The sequence below is a fragment of the Marmota marmota genome, unplaced genomic scaffold (assembly GCF_001458135.2).
Source record: "Marmota marmota marmota unplaced genomic scaffold, marMar, whole genome shotgun sequence".
NCBI lineage: Eukaryota > Metazoa > Chordata > Mammalia > Rodentia > Sciuridae > Marmota > Marmota marmota.
This window is the reverse complement of record NW_026000168.1, coordinates 5,275,441-5,302,818: the sequence shown is the minus strand read 5'-3', so window position 1 is coordinate 5,302,818 and position 27,378 is coordinate 5,275,441. Positions and strand designations below refer to the sequence as shown.

Here is a 27,378-nt window from a genome sequence, read left to right as displayed (position 1 = left end):
ATGTCTCTTTATACCATCCGGGCTTACTTTGCTTATTTATAAGATCCCTGGAACAAAACTAATATCCTCACCTGTCACTTAAACTGGAGATAATGTGTTCCTTTTAACTAAGAGGACAATTTTAGTAAAAAAAAAAAATTAAAAAGACAGAGGAAGGAGATGGGGAGGACTCCGTGTACCCAGGATGAGCTGGACTCCAGCTTGTGGGGAGTGAACTTACAAGGTATTGTCGAGGAAGCTGCTCATTCCAGGGACCCATTGCATGGTCACTGAAAACCCAGTATCTCTGTGGAAGGTGGACAAGAGAGAACCGAAGGGCTGGTTCTAGGGAGTGTTGTGGGGTTGAACCATGAAACCCTATTCTCTGAACTTGATGATTCTGTCCAGTTTGTTCACCTGCTCAGCTTCCTGAAATCTGCTGAGCTGGAGGAATGGAGTATGCAGGCTGCCATTTTGAATGGCTCTGGTTGGTAATGCATCCTTTATTCCAATGGTGTGAACATTATTTGCTTCTCTAATCTTCACACGCAGGGAGGTGGGTGAAGGCTGCTGCCATTTTTGGGCATGTTACTGCTGTGTGGCATTGTTTGCTGTCACCAAGAGACATGAGGGCACTTATTAGTAAGTATCATTGGATGAACACATAAATACTGGGAGTAGCATTTGCTTGTTCTACACGGCATCTTAGATTCCTTCTCCTGAGAACATTTTCAATCTGGATGTGACATCCAGGGAGTTTTAAAGGTATATGACAAAATTTGTATTTTTATATGAGCTTTCTGTCTTTGAAGTAGAGCTGCCAGCTTTTTAGTTTGCAAGTTGATACTGTGCGTGACTTTGTACAGGAAAACATAACTTTTCCTTCTAATGCCATGAGTGTTAGTGTGGGTGTGTACATACACAAGAAGTATTTAAGTTCAAACATTTGCACAAATATAAAGAAATGGTAATCAGCATATAATTATGTAAGTAATTATGAAGCATTGACTGTTGAACTGTATACTGCATGGGTTTCTCAGTGAACATCTATTTTTTCTGCATATTTACTGCATATTTACTGCATATTTAGTATATTTACTGCAGTGTATTTAGGGCCACAAATGATTTTTCCCCTTAATTATGCAGCCAAGTGAATTGATAATACTCAGTGCTGTGGCCATTATTCCTATTATGCGAGAAGAGAGAAAATGAGCATTCAGAAAACAACAATATAAAGTAATGTGATATGTCTTCTTTCTGCCTGTGGGGTTTCGGAAAGCTCTTTGCTGTTCATGTTGTTGTGTTTTCCACTGATACAACTTGGGTGGGTAATTATTTGAAAATGTGGTGGAGAGTAAATACCTGCTGGGTAACATCCTCAAAGAGATTCATACAGTGGGCATCATAGAGATGCTATAGATTAATAGGTACCTTTTGTCTTAGGCATAACACTGGGAAGTATATGTTCAAACCAGATGATTGAAAACAGGTACTAGTGTTTATAACCACTATGAAGAAAGGACAATTCTGCACTATTTTCTCCTGCCATGTAGGCAAAGAGCTGTAATGGATAAAGACATTTGTTAGACAACCTTATCATAAATTGCTTTTGGTCAGTTAGATGTAATTAAAATTTTGATGCAAGGCTAAGCAAAAAATATGCAATCATAATGTCGAATGTCATTTATTGCACCACTGCTACACTGAAAAAAATACTGTTGATATCATTGCATATTAACAGTAGAGAGTTCAGTGGCTTAGAGCTTGAGTGATCTCCCTAAAGCAATATGGAGATATTATGGGGAAAAGTCTTATCTATTTTTCACCAAACTTACTTTGGTTTCTAGTCAGTGTGGTCCTTCCTAATGCAGCCATCAGCAAACTTTTTCAAAAGGAGCTACACAGTAGATGCTTTTGTCTTTGTAGGACATATAGTCCCCTCATAACTACTCAGCTTTATCACTGCAGGGTGAGAGCAACCATAGATAACAGGCAAACAGCGAGTGTGGCCTCAGTGCAGTGAGACTTTATTTACAGAGGTTAAAACTTCAATACCAGGCAATGTTTAAGTCTCATGAAATATTATTCTTTTGATTGTCCAAAAGCTGAAGGTGGTCAGATTTGGCTCAGGGGCCTTAATTTTTCAACCCATGTCTTAAAGCATCGATACGTGTTTTAATAAACAGTCCCATCAATAAATGGGCAGTTGAACTGGACAGACATTTCTTAAATGAAGAAGTATGAACAGCCAATAATTATGTGGAGAGATGTTCAATGTCATTAGCTATCAGGAAAAGTGCAAATCACCACTACCTTGAGATTTCATCTTAACCCAGTCAGAATGGCCTTTGCCAAGAATACAAAAACAACAAAAAATATTTAAATGTTGGTGAAGAGATGATTGAAGTATGTTATTTGCATGCACAAGGATGCCATAATGAAACCTATTCTGTAAAATTAAGATGCTTTAATTTTAAAAAGTACATGTTTTTTAAGATCATTTTTTCCTCAGGCAGTTATCATGTTACCATTTGCAAGGTCTTTTGCAATGTTCTCTGAAGAAACACAAAGGACCTAGGCTAAGGAACAGGAAGCAACCTGCATTCAAAATACAGATGCTTTAGGAGATGTATAATTCAATGTACTAAATTGAATTTCTGATAAAGTGGGATTATTTTTGGCTAGACTATCAAAACAGACTTTGTGCCTTGAAGGATAAAGGGAAAAATCATTTGAGGAAGAAAAATGGCATAAATCAATCCAAGATAACTTACTTGATAAATAAAGTTATCTTTAAAGTAATTGTGAGTGCCCTGCTGACTGACAGCCAGGAATGTCTTGTTCCATGTGGGGCTGTGATCGGTGACAATGGAGACTACAGTCCACATTGCTGAGTCGAGGACAGCTGGACCTTTCATTAGTTCTTTTTAAAAAGATGAAATTAGCCTCCATGCCTGATGTCTTTATATTTTGAAACCTGATTGCTTAAGGGAAGTTGTTCTACTTTGTTCTTCCCCTTCTGACCATTCTGTGGTCCACATGGAAGCCTTCTTGAGAGACGTAGCCCAGCAGCCCACCTCTACAAACCACAATCTCCAAGCATCTCCGATAAGTCTTCCTTGTTTCATATAATCATAGTATTATTTTGGATTTGCAAAACCCTGAAAAGACAGTCAAGTTCAGGTCCCATCTGAAAAACAAACAGAGCTCTTACCCTGAAATAGAGAATCAGAGTGTGGAGTGTCACCAATGTTCAGAGCAGCTCAGTTCACAATAGTTAACTGTGGAAGCAACCTAGGGGACCTTCAACAGATGAATGGATAAAGACACTGTGGTATATATGCACAGTGGAATATTACTCAGCATTAAAAGAGAGTAAAATCATTCCTTTGCAGGTAAATGGATGGATCTGGAGAATATCATTCTAAGTGAAGTAAGCCAATCCCAAAAAACCAAAGGCCAAATGTTTTCTCTGATAAGTGGATGGTGATCCATATGGGGTGTGGCATGGGAAGAGTGGAGGAACTTTGGACTGGGCAAAGAGGAGGGGAAGGAGGGACGAGGGTGCAGGGGGAGGAAAGGTAGTGGAATGAGACAGATATCATTACCCTAGGTACATGCATAGTTACACGAATGATGCGATGTGTACTCTACTTTGTGTCCAACCAGAGAAGTGAAAAATGGTGCTTCATTTGTGTACAACAAACCAAAGAACATTCTGCTGTCATGTATAACTGATTAGAAAAAAAAAAAGGAATTGTGGAGGGTCCCAGGAAGCCAGCAGGCAACTGAGGTACATGCTTACATTTTATTCTGACAGAAGAAGACTGAGCCTAAAGTCAGAATCACACATCAGTTACTTGTTAACTAAATCCCCAGTTTGTGTAAATGACTTCTTGGAGATTTTTGCATATTTTGTAAGATCTATGCAAATGCTCATTACCCTGAAAATAACTTTAACCACAGCAAACTTTCTTTGAGATCCCTGGAATGGACCAGCCTGGCAGATGCATGCCCTTCTTGGTGACGTTTTGTTTTAATGGCTGAGACAGCTGGTACTTTCCTTCACATCATTAAAACCTAGATACATGGTCTTGCTTCAGCACTCAGAAGTTCTGCAATAGATTATCAGTGGAGTGCATTGTCCTTAAAAGTGCTATTTATGTTTGTGTGTTAGCGAAGATACTCCTGTGTAGTACCATGTTTATAGAACTCAGAAGAGAGTGGCTGGGTGGGGGTGAGTAGAGCCTCAAAATGCCAAAATAGAAATAGCCACCTAATAACAGTAGGTGCCTCTGCAAGGACATAGTGGGGGTGTTTCCTAAGAGCCATGGTTGTAGTCCCTGAATTAGCTTCTACCATAAGTTGATATTTTTATATAATTAATTATTTTATACCTGGGTGACTGTTTTACAATTAGAGACAGGGTATCTGCTTAGGCTGTCCTGTGAATAAACATGGGGAAAGAAAGATTGATTTCCTGTTTTGCTGGGCATGGTGGTGCAAGCCTGTCATCTCAGAGAGTTGGGAGGCTGCAGCAGGAGGATCTCAAGTTCAAAACCAGCCTCAGGAAATTAGTGAGGCCCTAAGCAACTTAGAAAGACCCTGTCTCAAAATAAAAAGGGCTGGAGATGTGGCTCAGTAGTAAAGTGCCTCTGGATTCAGAAACTATTAGAGAGAGAGAGAGAGAGAGAGACAGACAGAGAGATGATTGATTTCTAGTGTGATGCTAATTTACTAAATTTTCTAACCTACAAAATATGTTATAAGTGCTCAGAGTAGAAATGCGTGTTTACTATCTTCTGAAAGTTTAAAGCCCAGGGATAGGGAAGTAGGAGTGGAAAAACAAGCAAAAGCAATATATAGTAGAACAAAGATACTGTACTGAGTGAAATCCATGTTTTGCTAAGAATGCAGAGTGGAAGATTGTTCCTAGGTACTGGAAGCCAGGAGGGATTTTTGGAAGAGCAGGGAGCAACTTCCTCATGTCCCTTGCATGGGTGTCTGCTGCCCGTGCACATGACCAGATGGTTCTCCTGAGGTGGAAAGTATATAGAGCTTCCCATTTACCTCATCCTTTCTAGCTCTGGGAATCGCTTACCTATCATCTGCACCAATATCAAGAAAAGCGGCAAAAGCTAAAATTGAACACTGCTTTCTTACTTCAAGGGTTTAACATTCACTTAAATTCAGTGATTCAATACACACATATACACAGTGTCCAGCACAGGCACAGGAGTCAGTGTCTATTTTCGCTGTACAGGTGGTTGTTCATTTTGGGAGATGTACACATTTGCTAACCAAGTTTACACCAGGAAGAGAGACTCTTTTTCCGCACTGTATAGCACTAAGAACCAACATATTTCAAGATGAGATAAAGTACGGGTCCTTATTGGCCAACATTATAAGAATGTTAAGTATTGCTTCTCTGCTCCTTGATACCACAGAGGATGTCGCAGGTCAGCACATGTGAAGATGGGTTTCTTGTCTGTACTACATCTTGGGACCAATAATAATGCTCTTTCCATTTTGAAGGTGATTTTATTTTTGTTCCTTCATTGTCGAAATTGGTTATGTTTGTGAAGAACATGAAGGATATAGCTTCAAGTTATCCCCCATTCCCCTAAAAAATAATAATCTTGGGTACAGGTGGCAGGGGAGGGGTGCTTTTATACTAGGGTCATTAAAACAAAGTTAAGAACCTATTGATTGGAGATGATGTTAGAATAGTAGTTTTTGGTGAGATTAACCAATCAAATAGGATAAAGCAGATTTGATGGAATAGAATACAGTAGAATATGATGGAAAGAAATGGTATGCTGAGGTCCAGCAAGCAGCAAGATTGGTGTTATTTCAAGAAGCATTTTTATCAGCTGAATGTGTAATCATATACACATGCATGTAGTGTTTGTAGTAAGTGATGTGAAAAGTATTTTTTTAAAATTTTATGTCATGAAAAATGTAAGTCTAAGCAGTTCTGATACGCCTCCTACTCCAGATGATATTTTGGGAAAGATTGTGCTCTGTGTCCTGCTTCTTGGATCCTTCTGCCTATCCCAGCTTAACCCCCCCCCCCAACACACACACACAGTAGTCTAGAAGTTCAAATGCCGGATCCTTGCTTTGGAAGAGGGAGGTCAGTGGTACTTTATACACTCAGACCTGGACAAACAACACTGGCCTCTCCTGAATGAGGCAGGGGTAGGGAAAGGCAGCCTTTTTCTACTGAATGAGATTACAACTGCAAAATTACAGCAAAATTCAGTCACTAGATAGAATCGCTTCTTAGCCTCTGCATTACCACCAATTTATAATAGGAATTCTTTATTGTATAATTATGTTTTCATAGAAACAATAGCCTTGAATAAGAGTTTGATATGAAACATTCTTTCTTAAACACATGAAGGGAAGTGTGTCTGAGCCCAAAGAGCCTTGACCCAAACTCTTTGGCAAAGAATAGAAACCACAGTTGTAATCATCTCTTTTAGAACCTTGGAGAGCAGTGTACTAAAGAAATATTTCAAAAGGAGTTGATTAATGAACTAGTTTCCCTATCATTGGTGAGAACCATGTAAATTTGTATAGTTCAATCATGCTCAATGAAACTCAGTGTAATAAAAGTGGGAATTTAAGTGTGTTTTCTTTTCAAATAAATAGACAATGGATCATATTCTCTTGGTGTGTTGTACACATCATACACTGTAACTCAAAATAACATGCTAACGTTTTTCTTTTTCTTTTTTTCTTTTTTCTGTACTGAGTAGAATTGCTAAGGAACCATCCAGCAAGAAAGGTACAGCAATGAGCTAGGATTTATGAAAGGGCATTAGGCAGTTTCAAATCATGAGAGTTCAAATTTATAAGACAATAGCACAAATTTAAATAAAGCCACAAAGTCTCATGAAAACATGTAAATCTGCAAAAACTTCCACCTGTCTCCTCTCAGGCTGTTTTTCACCCAAGGCACTGCTTATTTCCTGCAGTGTAACTGAATGGATTAACCTCTTCATTCAATTGTAAACATTTCAACCACCAGAAATATAGCCATTATGGGCTGGGGTTATAGCTCAGTGGTAGAGCACTGATCTAGTGTGTGTGATGCACTGGGTTCAGTTCTCAGCACCACATAAAAATAAATAAATAAATAAATAAAGGTCCATCAACAACTAGGAAAGAAAAAAGAAATACAGCCATTAGATTAAAAATGTGAACATAAAATAGCATGCATTATGAGAAGTTCTCCTATGTCTGTTTACTGAAATGCAGTATAGATTGAATATTAATCAGTCCAGTAGAATAGATCAAACTTTTCATCAACATCTGCTATTACTTTACTGAAGCAAAGGAAAATCCAGATATTTCACTGTATATGAAAACCCTTCTATAAACAGATGTGTATGGGGCATGAGCTTTTTTTTTTTCTTTTCCTTTACAAGTTGTAATTAAAGGATTTATGTAATTCTTGGTACAGATTTGTCACACTCTGAAAGGTCTCTGTCATTCCAGGAAGGAGCACAGTGTTGTTTGAATATTTATTTTTAGGCTCTGTGAAGCTTAACTGGTCCTTTTCAGTTCTGATTGCCTCATTATCAAATGCTCTTCCCCATGTGGTTTCTCTCTGTTTTTGGACAAAGTAGGAAGTGCAGGCTGGGGAAAAACATACCTTGAACTATTAATTTAGCAACTTGAAGCATTACCTCTTTCTATTGTCCAGGTGTGTGCCAGGCTCTAGCATCTTTTTCTTTTTTTTGTAATTTTTTTTCTTGTTATGTGGTGCTGAAGATAGAACCCAGGGCCTCACACATACTGGGCAAGTGCTCTACCATGGAGCCATGACCAGTCCAGCCCTTGTTTTTCTTTTAACCTAATTTTTGAGTAACATTTCTGGGTGTAGGAAACAGATAAATTGATTATTCCCAGTAAGCATTTTATTTTCCTTTCTCATCCTAAATATGCTATATTGCTTCCCCCCATATTTCTAGGTTGTTGCCTACAGTACAACTTTTGCCTGCAGATGGCAGATAAGCACTAGAGGCATATTTTTCTAACCCAGGATGTTTGGAGTTATGCTTAATTACCAGTTCCTTCCCATCTTGATTCATGAACTCAAAGGTCTTTGGGTTGGCTTTTCTGTGATATCATATATATAATCTACATATAATATATTTTACTATATAATCTATATCTAATACATATTACATATATAACATAAATATGTAGCATATAATATATGACATCCAATTAGGAACTGTGTGTGTATGTATATATGTATATATGAGGAGTGTAATATATCTGTATATATTCTACCCCTTAGTTCATAATTAAAATACTGAAGTGACAACTATAAGTACTTCAAAATATGACCTTATTTGGAAACAGGATCATTGCCAAAGTAATTAGTTAAGATATGATCATTAGGGTACACCTGAATCCATTGGGGCTGGTGTGATTATAAAAGGGGGAAGGGCATGGACGGAAGGTAGCCTGAAGAGACACAGAGAAGTTGGCTGTCTCCAAGCCCAGGAGATAGATCTAGAACAGGTCCTTCCTTCCTGGCCCTTAGAAGAAATCCACCCTGCTGATACCTGGATTTCAGATTTCCATCCTCCAGAACTGTAATCCATTCTTGATACAGACTCTAGCTTTGTGCTACTTTGTTTTGGTAGCCCTAACAGATTACTGAACGCTCTTTGGCAGTTTCTCCCCTGCCTTCTCTGTTCCCAGTCAAGAGCTGTGGAGTATTCTGGGAACACTTCCAGTCTGTGTAGCCAAAGCAGGCTCTGGAGGATATAAGTAAGAGCAGGCAGTAGACAGGGAGTGGACAACTGTGTCCACCATGGCCAGCTTTCAACATGCCGCGAGTGTCTGACATTCAAGTAAGGCTAAAGAAATGAGTCTTTCCAAGATTGAACACTTTATCATTCCCTAACTTTGGAAGAATATAAGCAAATAAGAATATAAGCATCATCTCCTCCTCCTCCTCCTCCTCCTCCTCTTCCTCCTCTTGGGATTTTTTGGCTTTATACCACTAATGCCAAAAATGATGATGTCATATGATTTTAAAATGTTTCTGCATTTAAGAATTATTTGGGGTGGAATGGTTGGGTCTGGAGTACAGGTCTCATCTCTTTGGCAGAATATTTATTTTGCTTTCTTTAACCCAAGCTAGTGTTCCTTCTGTTTAGTTTTGACATCTGTATTCCATTCTAGAACCACTTTCTGGAGAAAATCATCTTCAGTAACATTACCTTGCCTTTTAGAATTTGTCCTTTTCTTTGCAAAATGCACTGTTGTTTTTTTCTGATGCAGTTAGGATGTAAATCAGCAAGGGAAAGTAAGATGGGCTGTCTGTTTCCCTAGGAATTTCAGAGATGACATCACTTGTCTTTAGGAATTCTATTTATTTTAGTAAAAGCATTGCTACAGCCTGAGATCCCTTGTCTACATCTCTGTCAGTCTTCATGAAAATTGTATGGCATGTGACCATTAGAATTGATCGGCCACGGTTTGATCTTTTACATGGCATTACCTCAGGAGCCCATAAAGCTTGTACTTGCATTCAAAGGCAGTTATTCCTAGTTGCTTGTGGGTGTTTGGGGAAAAAAAATAACACCTTAGGATTGGATTTGGGGACTTATTAGTCCTGTTTGGAAATGTTATATACCCTTTATTTTCGGTCGTAAACTTAAAATGGAGCTTTGGAGCTAGGCTAGCATATCAAAAAAAATGCCCCTGTCACAAAAAGTGACACTTAGTATCCATCTGAATGTTGCGTGGTATCCATTTGGTTAGTCAGGGGGCCCCTTCTGTCCTCACTCACACTCCTTTTTGCTGGTTATGAATATGTGTGTGAATTGCCAAGATTCTCCCCTTTTGAGGATCAAAATTCATTCTGAAGAAAATATTGGACGATTTCTTTCAGATTAGTGAAGACTTCAGAATGTATTCTCTTTAAGTTTATATTGCTGACAAGAGACTAGAACATTATGCCCCAGCATCTCTGAACACCTATTTTATTCTGGTTCTAGCAAGACTGAGTGGCTTTTGTCTTTTTTTCTGAGCATAAAGCACGGACTAGCCTGACACCTTTGATTATTAATTCGTACTTACTTTTTAAGACTCATTGGAGGCTCCCAAGTGCTTGCAGATAGCCTGAGAGCCTCCAGGAGCTGTAAATTTCAGAGTCGGTGGATATGTGCCTCATGGGCTGTTAACTTCAGTGTCATCGGGAAACGCTGGCTTTGAAAACACAGGCTGATGGCTAATTTTCCCCTCTAACTGTATTTAGTGTGGTGTGGAATACTGGAAAGGGAAACAAACCAGGAATGTGAACCCTGGGACTGATTCCACGTATCTCATTAAAAAACTGTTACCATGTTCGGGCTGTTTAATCTCTGTGTCCCACTTCTGTGGAGGCCAAACTACATATAAGGTAGGAGGTTAAGTCCAGGAATTAAAATCTTAGCTTTATCAATGACCAGGTTAAAAATAATATCTGTGTTTTGTAGAATTATTGTTTAATTTATCTTATTTGGTTCAATAGTAGAAAAATGTTGAATATCTACCATGCTCTAAGAGCTGGGGATACTCCAAGGAATGAGACAGATCAATAAATAACATGTATTCACCTGCTCCTCAACTTATGCCATATGGGACTAGGTCCTGATAAACCCATTGTGAGTTGAAAGTACTGTGAATCACAACTAGATTCACCTCACTTACCTAGCATTCTGGCTTAGCAACAGGTGCACTGTGGAACAGAGTATCAGCTGCTTCCTCTTGTGATCCTGGGTATTATGGGGCTTGCTATGGCTGCTCAGCATCATGAGAGAGGGTTGCCTCACACATCCCTGGCCATGGAAAGAATGGAATTTATAGTTCCAAGTATGCTTTCTGCTGAATGCACACTGCTTTGACACCAGTGTAAAGTTGAAAGCTGTCAAGTTGAGGTATTGTAAGACAGCACCATTGGTACCCATATGTATGGTGTTTGTATATGGAGATCCAGCGGAACCGTGAGTTGGACTTGGATGTGTGACTGGTGGAAACACATGAGTAATGACTTCAGATAGGGATTGTCATGTTTTAGTAGAGAAGATGACATTTATGCTAAATTCTGAAGGATTAAAAAGAAAGAAACCACCCATGCAAGCTCAGAGGTGTCAAGAAAGTCAGTGTGCCTGAGGAGGAGAAACACAGACAGCATGGCCCGGGTTGCCCTGGTCAGGGAGGCAAAGAGAGTGGTTGCTTAGAATGGGGTCACACCTGGAGACACACTCTACAAAGGTTAGCAAATTAGCTCTTGTCACAATTCTCTCAGAAGGGTCTCAGAAACTGTGTTTCTCATTACTTCACCTCTTGATCTAAAATTAATAGTGGTATCTGGAGGAGAAATGGAGCATTACTTGAGATGTGACTTTTATTAGATGATGACAAGGTGAACATTGGGATTTTTATTGTGGTCACTTGTAAAAAAGTTTTTATATATATATAATATATATAATATATAATATATATATATATATTTATTTATTTCTGGATTGAACCCAGGGGTGCTCTACCACTGAGTCACATCTCCAGCCCATTTTATTTATTTTATTTTTTATTTTGAAAGAGGTTCTTGCTAAGTTGCTGAGACAGGCTTTGAACTTGTGATTCTCCTGCCTCAGCCTCCCACATTTAGGATTAGAGGCATATGCCATCATGCCTGGTTCAGAAAAAATAAAATAAAATAACAGCTTTATATTGTTCATTTAAAACACCCCTTTCTTATCTGTCCTTCATTTTTCTCCTGTTGATTTCTTTTCCCATCTCATCTATCATTTCCAATTTTTCGAATTATGTCAATCTGCTGTTGCTGTAAATCTAACATTTATGAATGTTTGTCAAAAAGATAATTCCATGCCATCTCATAAATGAATAAAATATATAAATCAGAAGTTATCATGATAGGAGAATGTTCAGAAAAAGCCACCATGTTCAACATATTTACAAACAGACATCAGGAGCATTTTCAATTAAGTTGACAAACTCCGTGAAAAGAATTAACTCGTGTATTTTTCTTGTCTATGTGGTAAGCTGGTTGAGGGTGGAGAAACTGAGAAAACGACAGTATCAGTCCTTTTCCATTAGTGGGTATTTTAAAATCCATTTCTTCTGAAGTGCATTGTTTCATATGTGGGAAAAGTGAGTGCTGTTTCCTTGTCTCATTTTCCTTCATGGTCAAGGTCAAGCACAGGGACTCTGGAAGCTAGCCAGCTGCGTTCTGCAGGTGGGGTGCACATGTGGGGATCCATGTGTGGTGGGGTCACAGGGAAGAGTGCTCTGAGATAGCTGGACTGTGAAACCTGCCCTCAGTTCTGATAGCCACTTTGAGTCAGTGGGGAGGAGCCCACACCACCCTGAACTTGGATAAGTTGCTAAAAGGATTGATGGGATGCACTGAAAGCTATTATGCTCACAATTATACAGGGAAATGATCTATACTAAAATTAGCCCAAGGAAGAGACACACAGGGCAGGGCCTAGAGGACGCACATTGCCAGCCTTGTGTCATCCTCAGGACCTGTTACCCTCCCTGCACTGATGTGTGACAATACACCAGCTGTTTCGCCATCCAGGGAAGCTTGCTGAGCTTGATGTTCCCGGTATTCAGTGGGGCTGTGCTATGGGGGTATCACAGATGGATTGCACAGTAGTTGAACTCAGTCTTCAGTGCAGTAGATACCCTGGGACCCCCAGCCTCTGTCCGTAACAGAAAGACTGGCATGTCTAGGTAACCAATCCTCCTCCTAAGACTACTGCTGGGTTTAGCTGGTCCCAGCATAAGACCCAGTGTGGCCATCCCTGCTTTAAACAAAGATGCCAATCAAATGTGACATAAATTACCTCCTTGAAGTCAAGGCCAAAAACCTGAGTTAGGGCAAGGCCAAATTCTTTATGCAAAAGGCAAGGTGTCTTTGCACGAACCAGGGAATCAGTTTATTTTAGACTGTATAGCACATTCTGAAGTACTGTGTGAATTTGCTCACACCACCTAAGCATTCTTAGGCTGCTCTACATCCTTTATCTGTGCCTTGGAATAATTGTGGCACTAACTTCAAGGAACATGCTAAAGACTGGAGGACAGATCTGGATATCTGTTGCTCTTTTCAGAATATCTTGGATTATTCTGATTATCATATTGTCACCTTATCATGGATGTGGTGGTGATAAGTATTTTTATTCATGTTTCTGCTGTTTGAAGTAGCACAAATATAAGTTCATAGTTCTGGGGCCTTTGAGGCTGTTGATCTCATTTTCTTTGTCTCACTATTCGTGGGCCTTCCTTCTCTGTTACTGTTTACTCTATTATTCACTCTCTGCTTCAATATAAACTCCTCTGCGATTTTGCTGAGCATTCCAAGAAAGGAAAGTAAAGAGTATTTTTTTTTCCTTTTCGCCTGTGAATTTGTTTGTTTTCAGAAATGTTCTGGTGATGATTATACAACTGCCTTAGCATAAGCATTTGGTGAGGGCATTATCTCTTTCCTTTGCAAACTCAGTACAGTGGAGAGATGTTTGGTTCTTGTGTTTATGTGGAAATTCTCTTGAGGATGTTCAAATTCTCCTTATTGTAGTAGGAACTGTTTTTGAAAGGCATTTGCTTAGTGTTATATCCTTTTGTTTAACTTGCTAGTAATGAAATGGAAATCCCACCATATATTGGTTTTCATTCAGTATGGCAAAAACAGCATGGTCAACCTCAAGATTTGCATGCCCAGCAGATTATATAAGAAAAATGATACCCAAGTGTCCAAATGATTTTGAACTTTTTTTTTTTTTTTTACAAGGAGGGTTATACAGTGTCTTGTAATGGTATATTCCCCAAAGAACACTTAGATATAGTTTCTTGTTATAAAAAGTAATTGCTACAGCCTTATTTACAGTTTGAAGTCATATTATTTATATGTTGATGTTTTCAACATGCATTTTTTTTTCTTGGAGGTGTCTCTGCACTGTTAAGAGGGTTTGTCTGAGGCTCCTTAACAAACCAGTGCCTGCAGAGCATGGGACCCTGGGGGCAGACAGAAACTGCCTGATTTTTTGGTTTTGAAGAGCAAGCACCAGTTGCTGGTCTTCTTCAATTCCAGGATACAGCCTTCCAATACCTTCTACTTATTATTGTGATTATTTTCATTTCTCCCACCCACATAGGTGAGCTTCTCCTGCAAGGCCCTGTCTTTATCAAAGAGCCCAGCAACAGCATTTTCCCTGTTGGTTCAGAGGATACAAAAATAACTTTAAATTGTGAAGCAAGAGGCAACCCATCACCTCATTACAGGTATGGTGAAAAGTTTCAAAATGCAAATGAAAAACAAATGTGGCAACTGTGAATTTTGTTGCTTGCATGTATTTATGCTGTCAGTAGGAAGTAGTATGGGAAGCTGCAGTTGTATGACATGTTTCACGCGTCTGATTACATGAACATTTGAATCCATATGTGTGTAATTTGATTGTTCACCTTATGATAAGATTTATCAATTAAAGAACACAGTAGGATCTCTTAAACATGCAGTGCTTCTTCATTTATTTATAGTGCAATTTAATTTATAAGCTTGAATTTCTATGTCATCATTAGGAACACATCTGTTTTGGGAGTAAAATTCAGTTTTAAAGATAATTTAAAATCATAGTTAAAAAATATTTCAGTATCCCTCCTTCCACCATTTTATTGGGCATAGATTTGGAGATATATTCAATGAGAAAAAATAAATATGTAGTTAATAAACCATTTTAATTATTAATGTAGAGTAAGTATATTCTATTTGTTAGTTTTTTATCATGTTAAAGTCTACATTTAAAAGACATAAATAGGGGCTAGGGCTGTAGCTCAGTGGTAGAGCGCCTGCCTCGTGCATGTGAGGCACTGGGTTCGATCCTCAGCACCACATAAAAATAAATAAAGATATTGTATCCAACTACAACTAAAAATTTTTTAAAAATTAAAAAAAGACATAAATAATAACTTCACTGGAAACCTTCAAGCATCACAGAAAGGTAAAAGGAAAGACAAAAAAAGAATTGATTATCATCACCTTAATATAAAAATATTAGCATTTTGGAGATGATGGTGGGTTATTTGGATGGAATGGATATATTCTTGACTAAATGACAAAAGATAATTGATTTTTACTTTTCGAGGGACATAAGGAAACCCACTTAAATGAAGAAATTGATTATTTATAAAGAGAATATTACAGCTTTGATGTAAGGAACTGCAAAATACAGCCAGGATGTCTTAGGGACAGCAGGTACTGGAGGCGCTACCAGTGTCCCCTTCAAAACTCTGTTGAACTATTCTTTTGATGGGCACCCCCCACCCCAGAACAAGCAGAGCAAGCCGACTTAATCCTGTATGGGTAAAGCTCTGGAGGTTCATAGGAGTCCTCTGGATCTCATGGAACTTCTGCTGCTCATTGTTAAATTGGGTCAGGAATGGGTGAGAAGGTTGCTTCTGGAATTAATCAAGGTCAGTCTCCTTCTGAAATATTCAACAGCATACTTAATGAGCATCTCCTGTGTGTTTCCAACAAAGTAAACCTTAGAATACCAGGTTACTGGTCTGAATTGGCAAAGGTGAGAGAAAGGTTTTCCTGCTTCTCCCTAGAGAAATAAGAAAAGAGGAGATGAAGAGAGAGAGAGAGAGAGAGAGAGAGAGAGAGAGAGAGAGAGAGAGAGAGAGAAAACATATTTTNAGATGAAGAGAGAGAGAGAGAGAGAGAGAGAGAGAGAGAGAGAGAGAGAGAGAGAGAGAAACCATATTTTAGAGCTAGTTAAATTAAGCAGATGTATGCCCATATTACATTGGTAAATATTTCTTCTTTTGGTAGAAGGTGAACAGATTGATTTAACAAAACACTGTCCTGGAAGTATTTTCTCCAGCATTTTTCTAAGGCATTCTGACACCTTCAAATGCATATTTGTTTTTTCTTTTCAATGGAAGATTGTTCTCATAGATGTGACTCTAAATATGATAAAGGACCCGTGCGAATGACTCAGGTGTGGGTGCTTGTTCACTTGTCACTAAAATTGCATTTCATGACATTCATCTTATGAACATTTTGGGGATAAATGGGTTCAGCTGAAAAATTGACAGGGTACAAGACTTAATCATATAGGAATGCATTTCTAATGAGTGGACTAATTGTATGTGAATAGTTTGAGCAGCTAGCCAGATGTCTTGAGCTTAGAAATCTAGAAATAGCTTTCGTTGTGATGGTGTGTGTGCAGAACAGGTATTTATTGTCGCACACAGTGTGGGTGTTCAAATGCATTGCTTGGGTGCGTAAAATGTTGATGAAGAGGTTTTACATGTGCACACTTCTGTGTCATCATACATCCTGGGATAACATCTTGACATCCATCTGTTTTAATTTAAACAAAATCTGTAACTGAGGCTAGAGTACATGTGACTCAGATTGATTTTTTCATTTTAAGTCTGATTAATGAGGAAATTTAACATTCTGGGTGTTGTTTTAAAACCATCCACTTGTAGCCAAACAGAGTGGACGCTGTCAATTGTAGCTTTAAAGGTTTTCTTGTTAAGATGTCTAACCGATGTAAAATTTGATTTAAACTAAAGCAGTATGATCACTAGAAACTGAGACCTTGAAAGCACAAGCAAAACTCTTTTCATTCTGATAGATGTTAGGCTTTCTTAGAACAGAAAACAACTCTTTGCTATTCATGTTACCTTTATAAGAGATAGATAGTGTCAGTGCAGTAAGTGGGTATAGAATAATATGGTTGTATTGTAGCTTTATCTATTTCGATGAGACCTTTGTTTTTGGCTAGCTTTTTATTTTATTTTTTTAACTTTTCCATTTAAGAGTAAAGTATTAAGGTAGTATTCTATATTATGTTTACATTTTCCTAAAGAAGATATACTTGTTTATTCATATTTTTTACTATCCTTCAGATAAATAGTATAAACATATAATAGCAAAAAACCTAAGAAAGAAGAATATGAGAAATTTTTTATGAAGTCGGAGAAAAGATTTTTTTTTATATTTGTTTATAAAAATAAACAGAGAGAAATATAGAAAGATGGATAGGTAGCCATCCCAGGAGGGGACTTAGGGATTCACATGAAAGCATTTGTTAAAAGCAATCCAAACATGCTTCCAAAGATTCAGAATAAAGTTTAAGAGTCTTACAAAAGAACATCCTTTGAAAATCCAGAGCCTGTCTTAGAGACTGAGGCTGACTTGTCTCATGAGGGAATCTTGTCTTTTTTATTTTCCCATTGGGCAAAAAGAACTCTTAATTGGCCATATTAGAAATCTAAAAGTTCAGAAATTCTCAAGAGAAATGACTCATCTTAGGGTATAATTGAGAATTTTATTCCTTCTCTCACATTTCTCCGCCTGAGCCCAAAAGCCTGTATTTAAAGGTTAATTAATGTTCAGTCTCATAGAAACTGCTGGGGGTGCTGAAAGAGGTTACCCTGACGAAGGATGAATACTTTTTCTAAAAAGAATTTTTCTCCTATTTTGCAGGGGATTAGAAATGCCTGGCCTTTGTTGAAAGACCCCAAATGGAAGGATCTGTGGTTCCTTCTGCTGATGCTGTTCAGCATGTAGAGGGACCTCACATTTCAGCTGAGCTGGGGTAGAATACATAAGTACCAATCAGGGAGCAGGAGAGTCATAAATGTGAATGAGGTTGGCCCGCCTGAAGGATAGACATGCTGTGCAGATAGGAAATGCCCACGTTCAGTCACAAGCCTGTCCCATGGTCCTGCTGCTTCTCACAAACGGCCCCTTGCTACCATCCAGAGACTCTCAGCTTTTAGTGTTAACTCTGCTTTTCTATTGAGACATAAAGTATGATGAAGGAAATAAGTCCTAAGGTTTAATGTGGCTCAGATGGGTTCCAAGCTTTCCAACTTTAGTGTAACGTAAGACTTTGGTGCTTTCTGTCCACTATGATGTTCCATAGCCACATGTGGCCCTTTCAGACTTTTAGTTTTTAATAAGTTGTATTAAAATTAATTAAAAACTCACTTCTTCAGTCACAGCAACCTTGTTTGAGGTGATTGGTAGGTATACATGGCTCATAGCTATCCTATTGGATGGCACAGAGAGACATGTCTAATACTTCTAGAATGTTCTATTGGACACTGCTGCCCTAGATCAACCTCTGGACCCATAGCACTTCCCTTCAAATATTCTTCCATTTTTTCTCTCTCTATAAAAAAGTGACCAGAATCTCATTCTCATCCAGCGTTAGAGAATAAGTAAACTGTTATTAAGTACAGAGTGAAGAATCTTAGATAGTCAAATTGTAAGAGCAAAATATGGCTGCAAATTGAGATATTTTCTGGCCTCAGTTTTCTTAAACATGGTTCATATCCTGGAATCACATCCCACACAAGTTTAAATTGGTAAGAGTCAACTAAAACAATTCAGTATAACAAGAAAAATAAAAAGAATACATCAATTTCTGCTCACCATGTATTATTCCAAGAGTGGATGGAAGGAACCAGGAATGGATGGAAGGAAGGGAGGTCTGAATTTATTTCTTTTATACACACACCCACACACATACACACAGAGTACTATACATTGTACTTTATATTTCATTCTGTTTTTCTGTGTATTATGTTGATACTATAAATTCTACATATGTGTTATATATATTCCATATATAGAATATATAGTACATACTTGCTGTATAATGCATGTAACATATATGGCTTATATGCTACCTAGTGTGTTTCATGTATCATAACATCACATAATACTGAGTAACATTTTTAAGCATAATTTTGATTACTGGCCAACTTGTTCTTACATTTTTTTTTAATCACCATGTAAGATCTGCTATCACAGTTATTTTACTTTTATGGCCCCAGGCAAATAACAGTTATTGCTCCTGAAAATTCTCTTAGCCCTTAATGAAACATAATCCTTTCAGTCAGCTCTCAGTCCATTCTCTGCCTCATCCTGAGGCTCATCTTATTTCAGTATCCCGACTTCTCCAGCTTATGAACACCACCCCCACACTCCCAAACAGCCACTGAGAGCAAAGAAACATTGACACGACTGGGATGATTGTAAAAAATAAACAGTATTTATAGTTCCTGAGGCAAAGAGCAGATGACAACCTGTACGGGGAGGGTGTTTCAAACTCAGCTGCAGTGTCATCTCTTCCAGAAAGCCTTAGTGCCCTCAGCTCTGGATGACCTGCCCAAGCACGGGCCTGGCCATTGCACCGCATCCTACCAGTACTGAAATAAGCTCTACCATGACCAGATAGGCCGTAACTCTCCTAAAGGTGATGTCAGTGCGCCCCTCATCCTTATGTTACAAGTACTTTAGACTGCTCGATCCATAGCATAGAAAAAAAAAATAAGGACTTGGGGACTGGACCATATTTCAGGAGTCAAGAATGTCCTGGAGGATCAGAAGGTCAGAAGTACTGAATAGTTTATTCTGGAAGACAGAGTTGGGATTGAGTCCTCTCTGTTGGCTCATTTCAAGACAGGTTTTCTGCAGGTGTCCAAGATCGCTGCCTAGAACTCCAGGTCCCTTACATCCTCCCATAATCTCCACTGGTGAAAGAGGTCATTTTTCCTGTTAGTGTCTTCAAAAGCCCTGGATCATATCAGAAAAATGTGAGACAAAAACACAGCTAATACTGTCAGCAATCAATACCCAGCAGAAATGTAAAGGTTAGGTTTTAGACATGAAAGGTTGTCGTACAATAAATCATGTTATTTTGTTGTTGTTCTTCTTCTTTCTTGTGTTTTTACAGTGGGGTGAGGAGACAGGATATAATCATATCGATCAAACACAAATATCACATTCACAGTCTTTTTGTTACACTTAACATTTTCTCATATAATTTTACTTTATTTTTATCACTGCATCAAATTATATGTAATAGTGGCATTCATTGTTACACACTTCTGAATGCACATGACATCATTTGGTCAATTTAATTCCTCAGTGCCTTCCCCTCCCCTCCCCTCTAGCCCCTCCCTTTGTCTTCTAAGCCTACTGATAAGGCCTGAGGCATGGAAGGTTCTGAGGGGCAGGACCAGAGTCATGTGAGAAGAGGCATTTTCAAAGAACTGTGAATAAGCTGCTACCAAGCAAAGATAAAATGAATGCAGTCGGCAAAAAGAGCAATCATTTTCAGGAACTCTGCTTGGAATCATTTAAAGACGATCCTTGATAGATTTGCACTAGTTTATAACCATGTAAAGTGAGAGTTGTTTTTCATATAGTGTAGCTGCATGAAATATTTATACATATGTGTATATATACATATATATATATATATATATATATACACACACACACACACACATAATATATCATGTATATATACACACAAGCACATATGTGTGTATACATAATAATTTTACAAAATTTATCAGTGAGAAATGAGAATAAATGTCATAAAGCAGATTTAAAAAAAAACAGCATTGCAACTTAACTCATATCTTCAGCAATTAGTGCTGAAGCCTAACTAGTTATTTTTGGATAAAGTATTGAATATGCAAATTCAGACATTCATTCTTTCAAGGGCTGCAATTATTCTCATCACTTCAGTAAACATATTAACAAACATTGCATTTGAACACAAATGCATTTGCTTATTAACTTGAAAGCTGCATCTAAAAACCACAAATCGCTTCTGTGATTAAATTCCTAATTTTCCTGTCAAACCCCAACTAAAGTATTGCCTGTTGACTGAACGAGTGTTAAGGGTGGGCATATTTCCACAACCCAACCCTAGCTCCCCAAAGACTTAAGTGTTATTTACTTTTTTTTTGCTTTGTTTTGTCTTAAGGTCTAAAATGTGAGATTTGTTTTTCTTCATAATGTTATTTCTCCTTCCATCTTCCTGACCAGCTTTTGTGTGGTAGAATAGATATCCTGAAGGACAATAACTTTATACAATCAACCTTGAGTTGAATCACATCTTGAGATTATTTTTTAAACCACCAGAAGTCATTCAATTTATTTTCAGTTTTGTTCATTTCAGTTTCAAAGGGTGATGTTCCCTAATTGTGTTTCACCAAGTTCAAGTGAAAAGACTCACTTTAGAGCTTGGTGACTTAAATAATACTGACAACAAAATATATATGTGTTTGTATTCACTGTTGTTATTCCATACTAGTGTGGTTTTGTGTAAGAGATTGTCATATCTAACTACAACTGAATGGTGAATAATTAATAACTAGTCAGGTAAATGAAATTCCCCATTTTGATATTATTTATTGACTGGATGACTTCAGTGAGTAAAGACTGTGTGAAATTAGTTATGCCTAGGGTAGAGGAAAAAGTAATCATCTCATTCAGGAAGCTGATGGTAGAAATCCTGCAGTTATTGAAAATCACCATTCACCGGGACTTATATGCTTTGAAAAGCCCCTTTAGCTGGCCACGGTGATGTACACCTCTAATCCCAGTGGCTCTGGGCTGAGGCAGGAGGATCACAAGTTCAAAAGAAGCCTCAGCAGTTTAGCAAGGCCCTAAGCAACTCAGCAAGACCCTGTCTCTAAAAAATATATAAAAGAAAGGTCTGGGAAAGTGGCTCAGTTTTTAAGTCCCCAGCGTTCAATTCCCAGTAGCCCCTATTCTAAGATAAGTCCCTTTGAGCTCTGAAAATTTAGACTTTTATGCTGATTGAATTCATTATACATGAATTTGTGTTTACATACACATTCATCCCGTCTCTGTACGTGTTTCAGCTTGTTCTTTGTGTCTGATGGCAGTGATTCGTATACCCTTAGTATATGTTTTTAGTTTATTTCCTGGAAATAGCAGTTATCATTTTCATCATTTAGGAGTAGTAACTACCAGTTTTGAAATATCTTCTATGTCAGGCACCTTGTGCTTTATATTCAAGATTTAAAACCTGTTGGCCCATGGACATGCAGTCATTTTAAAGAAATTGTGTTTGCGTTCTTTTTAGGTGGAAATCTGCGTTAGACTTTACCCTTCTATTGTATTAGGCTTGGCCCAGTTTTCTTTTTCACTTCACATTCCCAGTCAGCATCCCACTTATGTAGAGGATGTGCCAAATGTGGAAGTGGACATCAGTTGTGTAAGTCCTCCTGTAGACCTGCAGACCAGGATATCTAATGCTAGTACTCCAGGTATTTGCTATCCATTTATTGATCCAGACACTCATTGCCGTGGAACCTCCACACAAACCAGTTTACGGGGATGAGAGCTCATAGACTGAGATGCAGTTGCTTGTGAAATATGCACTCGTGGATTCTAAAAGCAAATCCTAATTCATGTACGACAAGCATTTGAACTCTGAAGTCTGACAATGAATTCATAAGATCAATGGAGAGTGTTACATGATGATTATGGGAAGGTGCTTAATCTCCTGACATTTACCACTGAACTGAAGCTACAAGGTTAGCCTGCTTCTCTAGTGCAACACAAATGCTATGTGATTGAAATGCTGGTGTGCATAGCCTCAAGAGCCTTTGCTTCTGATCATTGGCTTTAAGCCTTCCTGAATAAAATTTGGGTATGCAAATATATATTTATGAAGTTTTAAATAATTTTCACATTCCAGAAAGATGGCAGTCTGATGGTTAGAGTTCATCCTACTCTTTGCCATTCCTTGGTAAAAGTAGAAACCTCTAAGATGTACAAAGGATTATGAATGCACAAAAGTGAAAGCCAACTTCTATTTCTAAAAGCTTTCCAGATTTATGACCTGAGTGTGCCATTTACCTGTCACACTTAGTATTGAGTGTTGTGCTTTCAAAGCCTGAACAGTTGGATTACAATTTCCAGCAAAGTAAATGAGAATAATTTGCAGATTGATTAAACCCATACTCTGTCAAGGAAGGAACTGTGTATGTTTTAGTTTTCCAGAAGATTTTTATATACAGAAGAAGATAATGAGACATATTTAGAAATTGAGTCTAGCTACGAATATTTTGCCTTAGGAATATAGGCACACTATTTTACTTTCCAAGATAAAATTACCTTTGGAAGCACAGGTCCAGAGAATACATACACATTTTGGAATTTTAACAAAGAGAACTTTTGAATTCATGCATTTTCAGCAAGAGGAAAAACAATCAATATTTAATAAGATATTGAGATATTTTATATCACCTGGGGATGAGTTCCACTTAATGATGAATAGTTTTAGGAAGGATAAAAATAATTATTTTACTTTTGTTAAATTAACATTCCTAAAGATAGCTCAGGGACATCTTAACTCTGAAGGGTTTGCTAAAACAAATGCACCAGTGCTTTTGGAGTAGTAGAACATTTAAAAGAGAAGAAATTTTGCCTTTTCATATCACAAATAATCTGGTGATTGTGTCTATATGATGAAAACTGAGCTAAAGGAAGTGAGACGTGTTTTATGCTTAATGGAACAAATCTTTTCCATTTTGGTTCTTTATTTGCAACTTTGGGATGATAGCTTTTAGATCTTAGATACTTTGCTGAAATAAAGTATTTTCCCACATAGTTTGTAATCTCTTAAATCTTTCAAGTATTAAGTAGGCAAGAAGAAGTGCTTCTCCATATTTTTATTTATCCCTTTCAATTTTCTGTATAGCTCCTGTGCCTTTATTATTATTCATTAGCTAAACACAAAAACACCATTTTCAAATGAATTCATCAGAAGTGCTTAGTCAGGCCCATTCTAGCTCATTCTCTGAAATGCAGTTTTTTTTTCTCCTATACAAACTGCACTTTGCAGGCACAGAAAGCATAAGCACCCTCTGTCACTAGGGTCTTCCATTCAGAAGGATGTGAAATTAACTGTATCTTTCTTGACTTGAGTTTAGAGGAGATTTTCTGACTCAAGCATTGAGTCACTTAGTATCTGACAAACCATTTACACTTTAAAAATTAAACCCACTCACTTGTGATTTGCTGTTAGATTTATTCTTTAAAGGTCAGGCCCAGCGTGTGTTTGCCTCTTCCTTTGCTAAATTCTCAGAGAAGATACAAATGCAGACTCACCATATGGGGAAAACGCCATCTGATCCCCATGAGGGGGAATGGCCAGAAGTATTGAATGGAGCAGGTGACATTTAACCAATATGTGCTTCTTGGGAATAAAATAGAAGCAAAGCAAAGGGGCAGTGGGGTTTGCGGTTGTCACTGGGGCCACCTGCAGCACTAACAGATGCGTTCACCCATTGCCTATCTGTGGCAGCACTGGGCTGAGAGCCTTGCATGCATTCTCTAAGTAAATCTGTAGAACAACCCTATGGGAAAGATGGGATTGTCTTCATTCCTTTTTAATAATTTAGATTAAGGGGAGCTGAGAAATGGGCTCATGGACATGCAGCTGGTGATGAGTGAGACCCACAGATAGACCAATGGGCACTTGGATTGCATCTGGATCCCCTTTCTTTTCTTTTATTTATTTTTTATTTTGTAGATGGGCACAGTGCCTCCTTCCCTCCCTCCTCTCTCTCTCTCTCTCTCTCTCAGGATGGAACCCAGTGCCTTACGTATGCTAAGCAAGTGCTCTATCAGTGAGCCCCAGCCCCATCCCCCTTTATTTTTGTTAGGCTGTTTCATGAAAGGCTCAGCTAGGGCTAAAGACTCCACCAGGTGGAATCAGAGGTTGGGTCAAGAACTTAAGAATCTTGGAAAAATGTCTCTAAAAATGTTAGCTCCATGGACGGGGGCAGGTTTTACCATGATTTGAGAACTTTGAATATTTCCTGACATGGAAGCATTCAGTAAATGTATTTTCACTGAATTAGAGGAAGGAAGATTTGTTGACTATGAAAGTGGCTGACTGGAGAGGGAGCACTCTTTCACCCTGGTGTCTACTGTATAGTCGTAGGGCATGTTGCCCAAGGTGCGGAATAGTTCTTCCCAAAGTTGAATATGCATGTGGAATTCTTAATTATCTAATTAAAACACAGGCTCTGATTCTGTAGACACAGGTAGAGACTAAGGTAGAGACCAGCAAACTAGGAGATGCCACTGTTGCAGATCTGCAGGCCCTCTTGTGTAACAGAGGATCAGGATGTCCAGATAATGCAGTTGACAGTTTTTCTTTACTTCCTTGTCTGAGTTTCTGGAGTTCTAGGACTTGAGGAGGAGGAATAGGAGAGAGGTTCATAAAAGCTCATGGTTCAACTTTAAGACTCTAAGTGTAGAGTATAATTCTCAGTAAAATAAAATGAACCAGAATGCTCATGCAAATATGGACTTGCCCTTGGGAAGAATCGTATGGGGAAACTCTACAAAAAACTGAAGCAGAGTTCTGCCAAAAATGAGAAGGAGGCTACTGCTTTTTGTATTTTTGTATATATATTTTTTCTTTTCAGTTCACATGAAAAGAATTGGGTCTTTCAAGTTTTTTTCCTTACTTTCATTTTTCTGTTCATTAGATTTGTTGCCTTAGACCTGGTGAACTTGTATGTGAATACAAAAAGAAACATACACAAAAAAAAAGCTTTGGTTTTAAGAAAGTGACTAAATGATAAAAGAATATTTAGAGCAATAATTGAAGAACTCTGAGCAAGAATTCAAAGGAGCAGCATTTCTGACACAGTCAATAGTTTTGGGAACAGCTAACAGCTCAACAACTGGTATACAGAAATTCTCGTTTTGCAAGTTGGACATTATTTCAACAATCTCAATATTTAAATGAAGAGCAATTGAAATGATTGTTGCGATGTGCTAAAATTTATGGAACCGATGACAGTGTGATCTATTATATGAATTGGGTTATCCGGGAGGTGGGTACCTTAATTCATAATAATAAATGCGTTCTTGAGATTGTGGGAGATGACTTTTAAAGATGAAACCTTTGAGGTGTCAAGTATATGTACTGTTTTAAAACTCCCATTTTTTTCACTTAAAAACTCATTTAATGGGGCTGGGGATGTGGCTCAAGTGGTAGCGCGCTCGCCTGGCATGCGTGCGGCCCGGGTTCGATCCTCAGCACCACATACCAACAAAGATGTTGTGTCCTCCGAAAACTGAAAAAATAAATATTTAAATTCTCTCTCTCTCTCTCTCTCTCTCTCTCTCTTTAAAAAAAAAAAAAAAAAAAAAAAAACTCATTTAAAGGAAACATCTTTCTTCTCTCTTTGCCTTTTTCTGTTTGGCTTCTTGTTGATTACTGTTTCTCTGAGGGTAGTGCCTGGACTGTTTGGGACCACCCCAGGTGCTGTTTAGGGTATTTTACCACAGTGTACCATTTTGTAAAAAGCACTGCGATGGATTAGAAAAGTGTAGAATGCCTTGGAACAGGTGTTTACCCAGACAAATTGAAATGGATAGTTGAACACTTATCCAATTAATTTATTAAATGTGCTTAGTCAGTCCAGATAAATCAAAGAAATGTCCTCTTTCCCTGATTCATCCTCAGCTTGAGATTGGCTTGAAGTGTCTCAGATAATTACCTAACTTTCTACTTTATATTTGCCTATACAGACCTAGCCAATTTCTCCCACTAGTGAAGAAACTAAATTATTCTCACCTCTTCAGGAAACCTTTAAAAATCTTTAACTTTTAGAGGCTAATTTATTGTCCTTTGTTTGGGACTTTAACGTTCTGTTTCTGATAGTTGTATGGACACATTTACTCTTTAATTATGTAATACTGGAAGAGTGTACACTTTACCTTTCATTTATAAGGGGGATAATGTGTAAAGTGGGTTTTATGATGGAGAGTCTTTTAAATTTAAAAATGCTAATAGGACAAAAAAATTAACATTTGTTTTGCAGATGGCAGCTGAATGGCAGTGATATTGATATGAGTCTGGAACATCGTTACAAGTTGAATGGAGGAAATCTTGTGGTTTTTAACCCCAACAGAAACTGGGATACAGGAAGTTACCAGTGTTTTGCTACAAATTCACTTGGGACGATTGTCAGCAGAGAAGCTAAACTCCAGTTTGCCTGTAAGTTTATATTCACACATCTTGTAAAACGGGTATTTAAAAGTATTTAACTTAATTTGTGTGGCCATTTTGAATTTTAATAACAATGTGTCAATTCTATTGGTTCAAAAAAATAGATTGAGAAAATAGCTCAATGTGATTCTTTGGATTTCTGTGACATATGCAAAGTAGATCTTAAAACGTGTGTATATGTGACTCCTTTATTACTATTTTGTATGAGTTCCAATTAGAGAATGCAAAACAAGGCAGTTAAGGATCCTGGATGGAGGAGCTGCTCCATCCTGGAAAGAATGTGATAGAATAGTCAGGAGTGGTCCTTACTGGGCAGATCATTTAAATTACAAATATATCTTGCAAACCTGGAAACATTAAGGAAAAAAAAAAAACAGTGGGAAAAAAGAAGAAAATGACGTATGTGGTGATATATTTTTGACCTCCTTTGGGGAACTGCAAAAAAGGACCCTCAGCACAAGCTCCCCTAAGT

General features: G+C 37.9%; 1 protein-coding gene across 5 annotated transcripts in view; it reads left to right on the top strand.

The window, feature by feature from the left end:
• The window catches only part of Cntn3 (contactin 3), a 260,616-nt gene that overhangs the window by 33,607 nt on the left and 199,631 nt on the right, over positions 1–27,378 (top strand). For 4 of the 5 annotated variants that reach the window (XM_048787016.1, XM_048787014.1, XM_048787015.1 and 1 more), the window contains exons 3-4: positions 14,175–14,301; positions 26,719–26,894. In XM_048787016.1, the coding sequence (XP_048642973.1) occupies positions 14,175–14,301; positions 26,719–26,894 (303 nt within the window). Of the gene's footprint in view, positions 1–14,174; positions 14,302–26,718; positions 26,895–27,378 lie in introns of those variants that run through there. The other variant, XM_048787017.1, reaches the window with a different exon arrangement.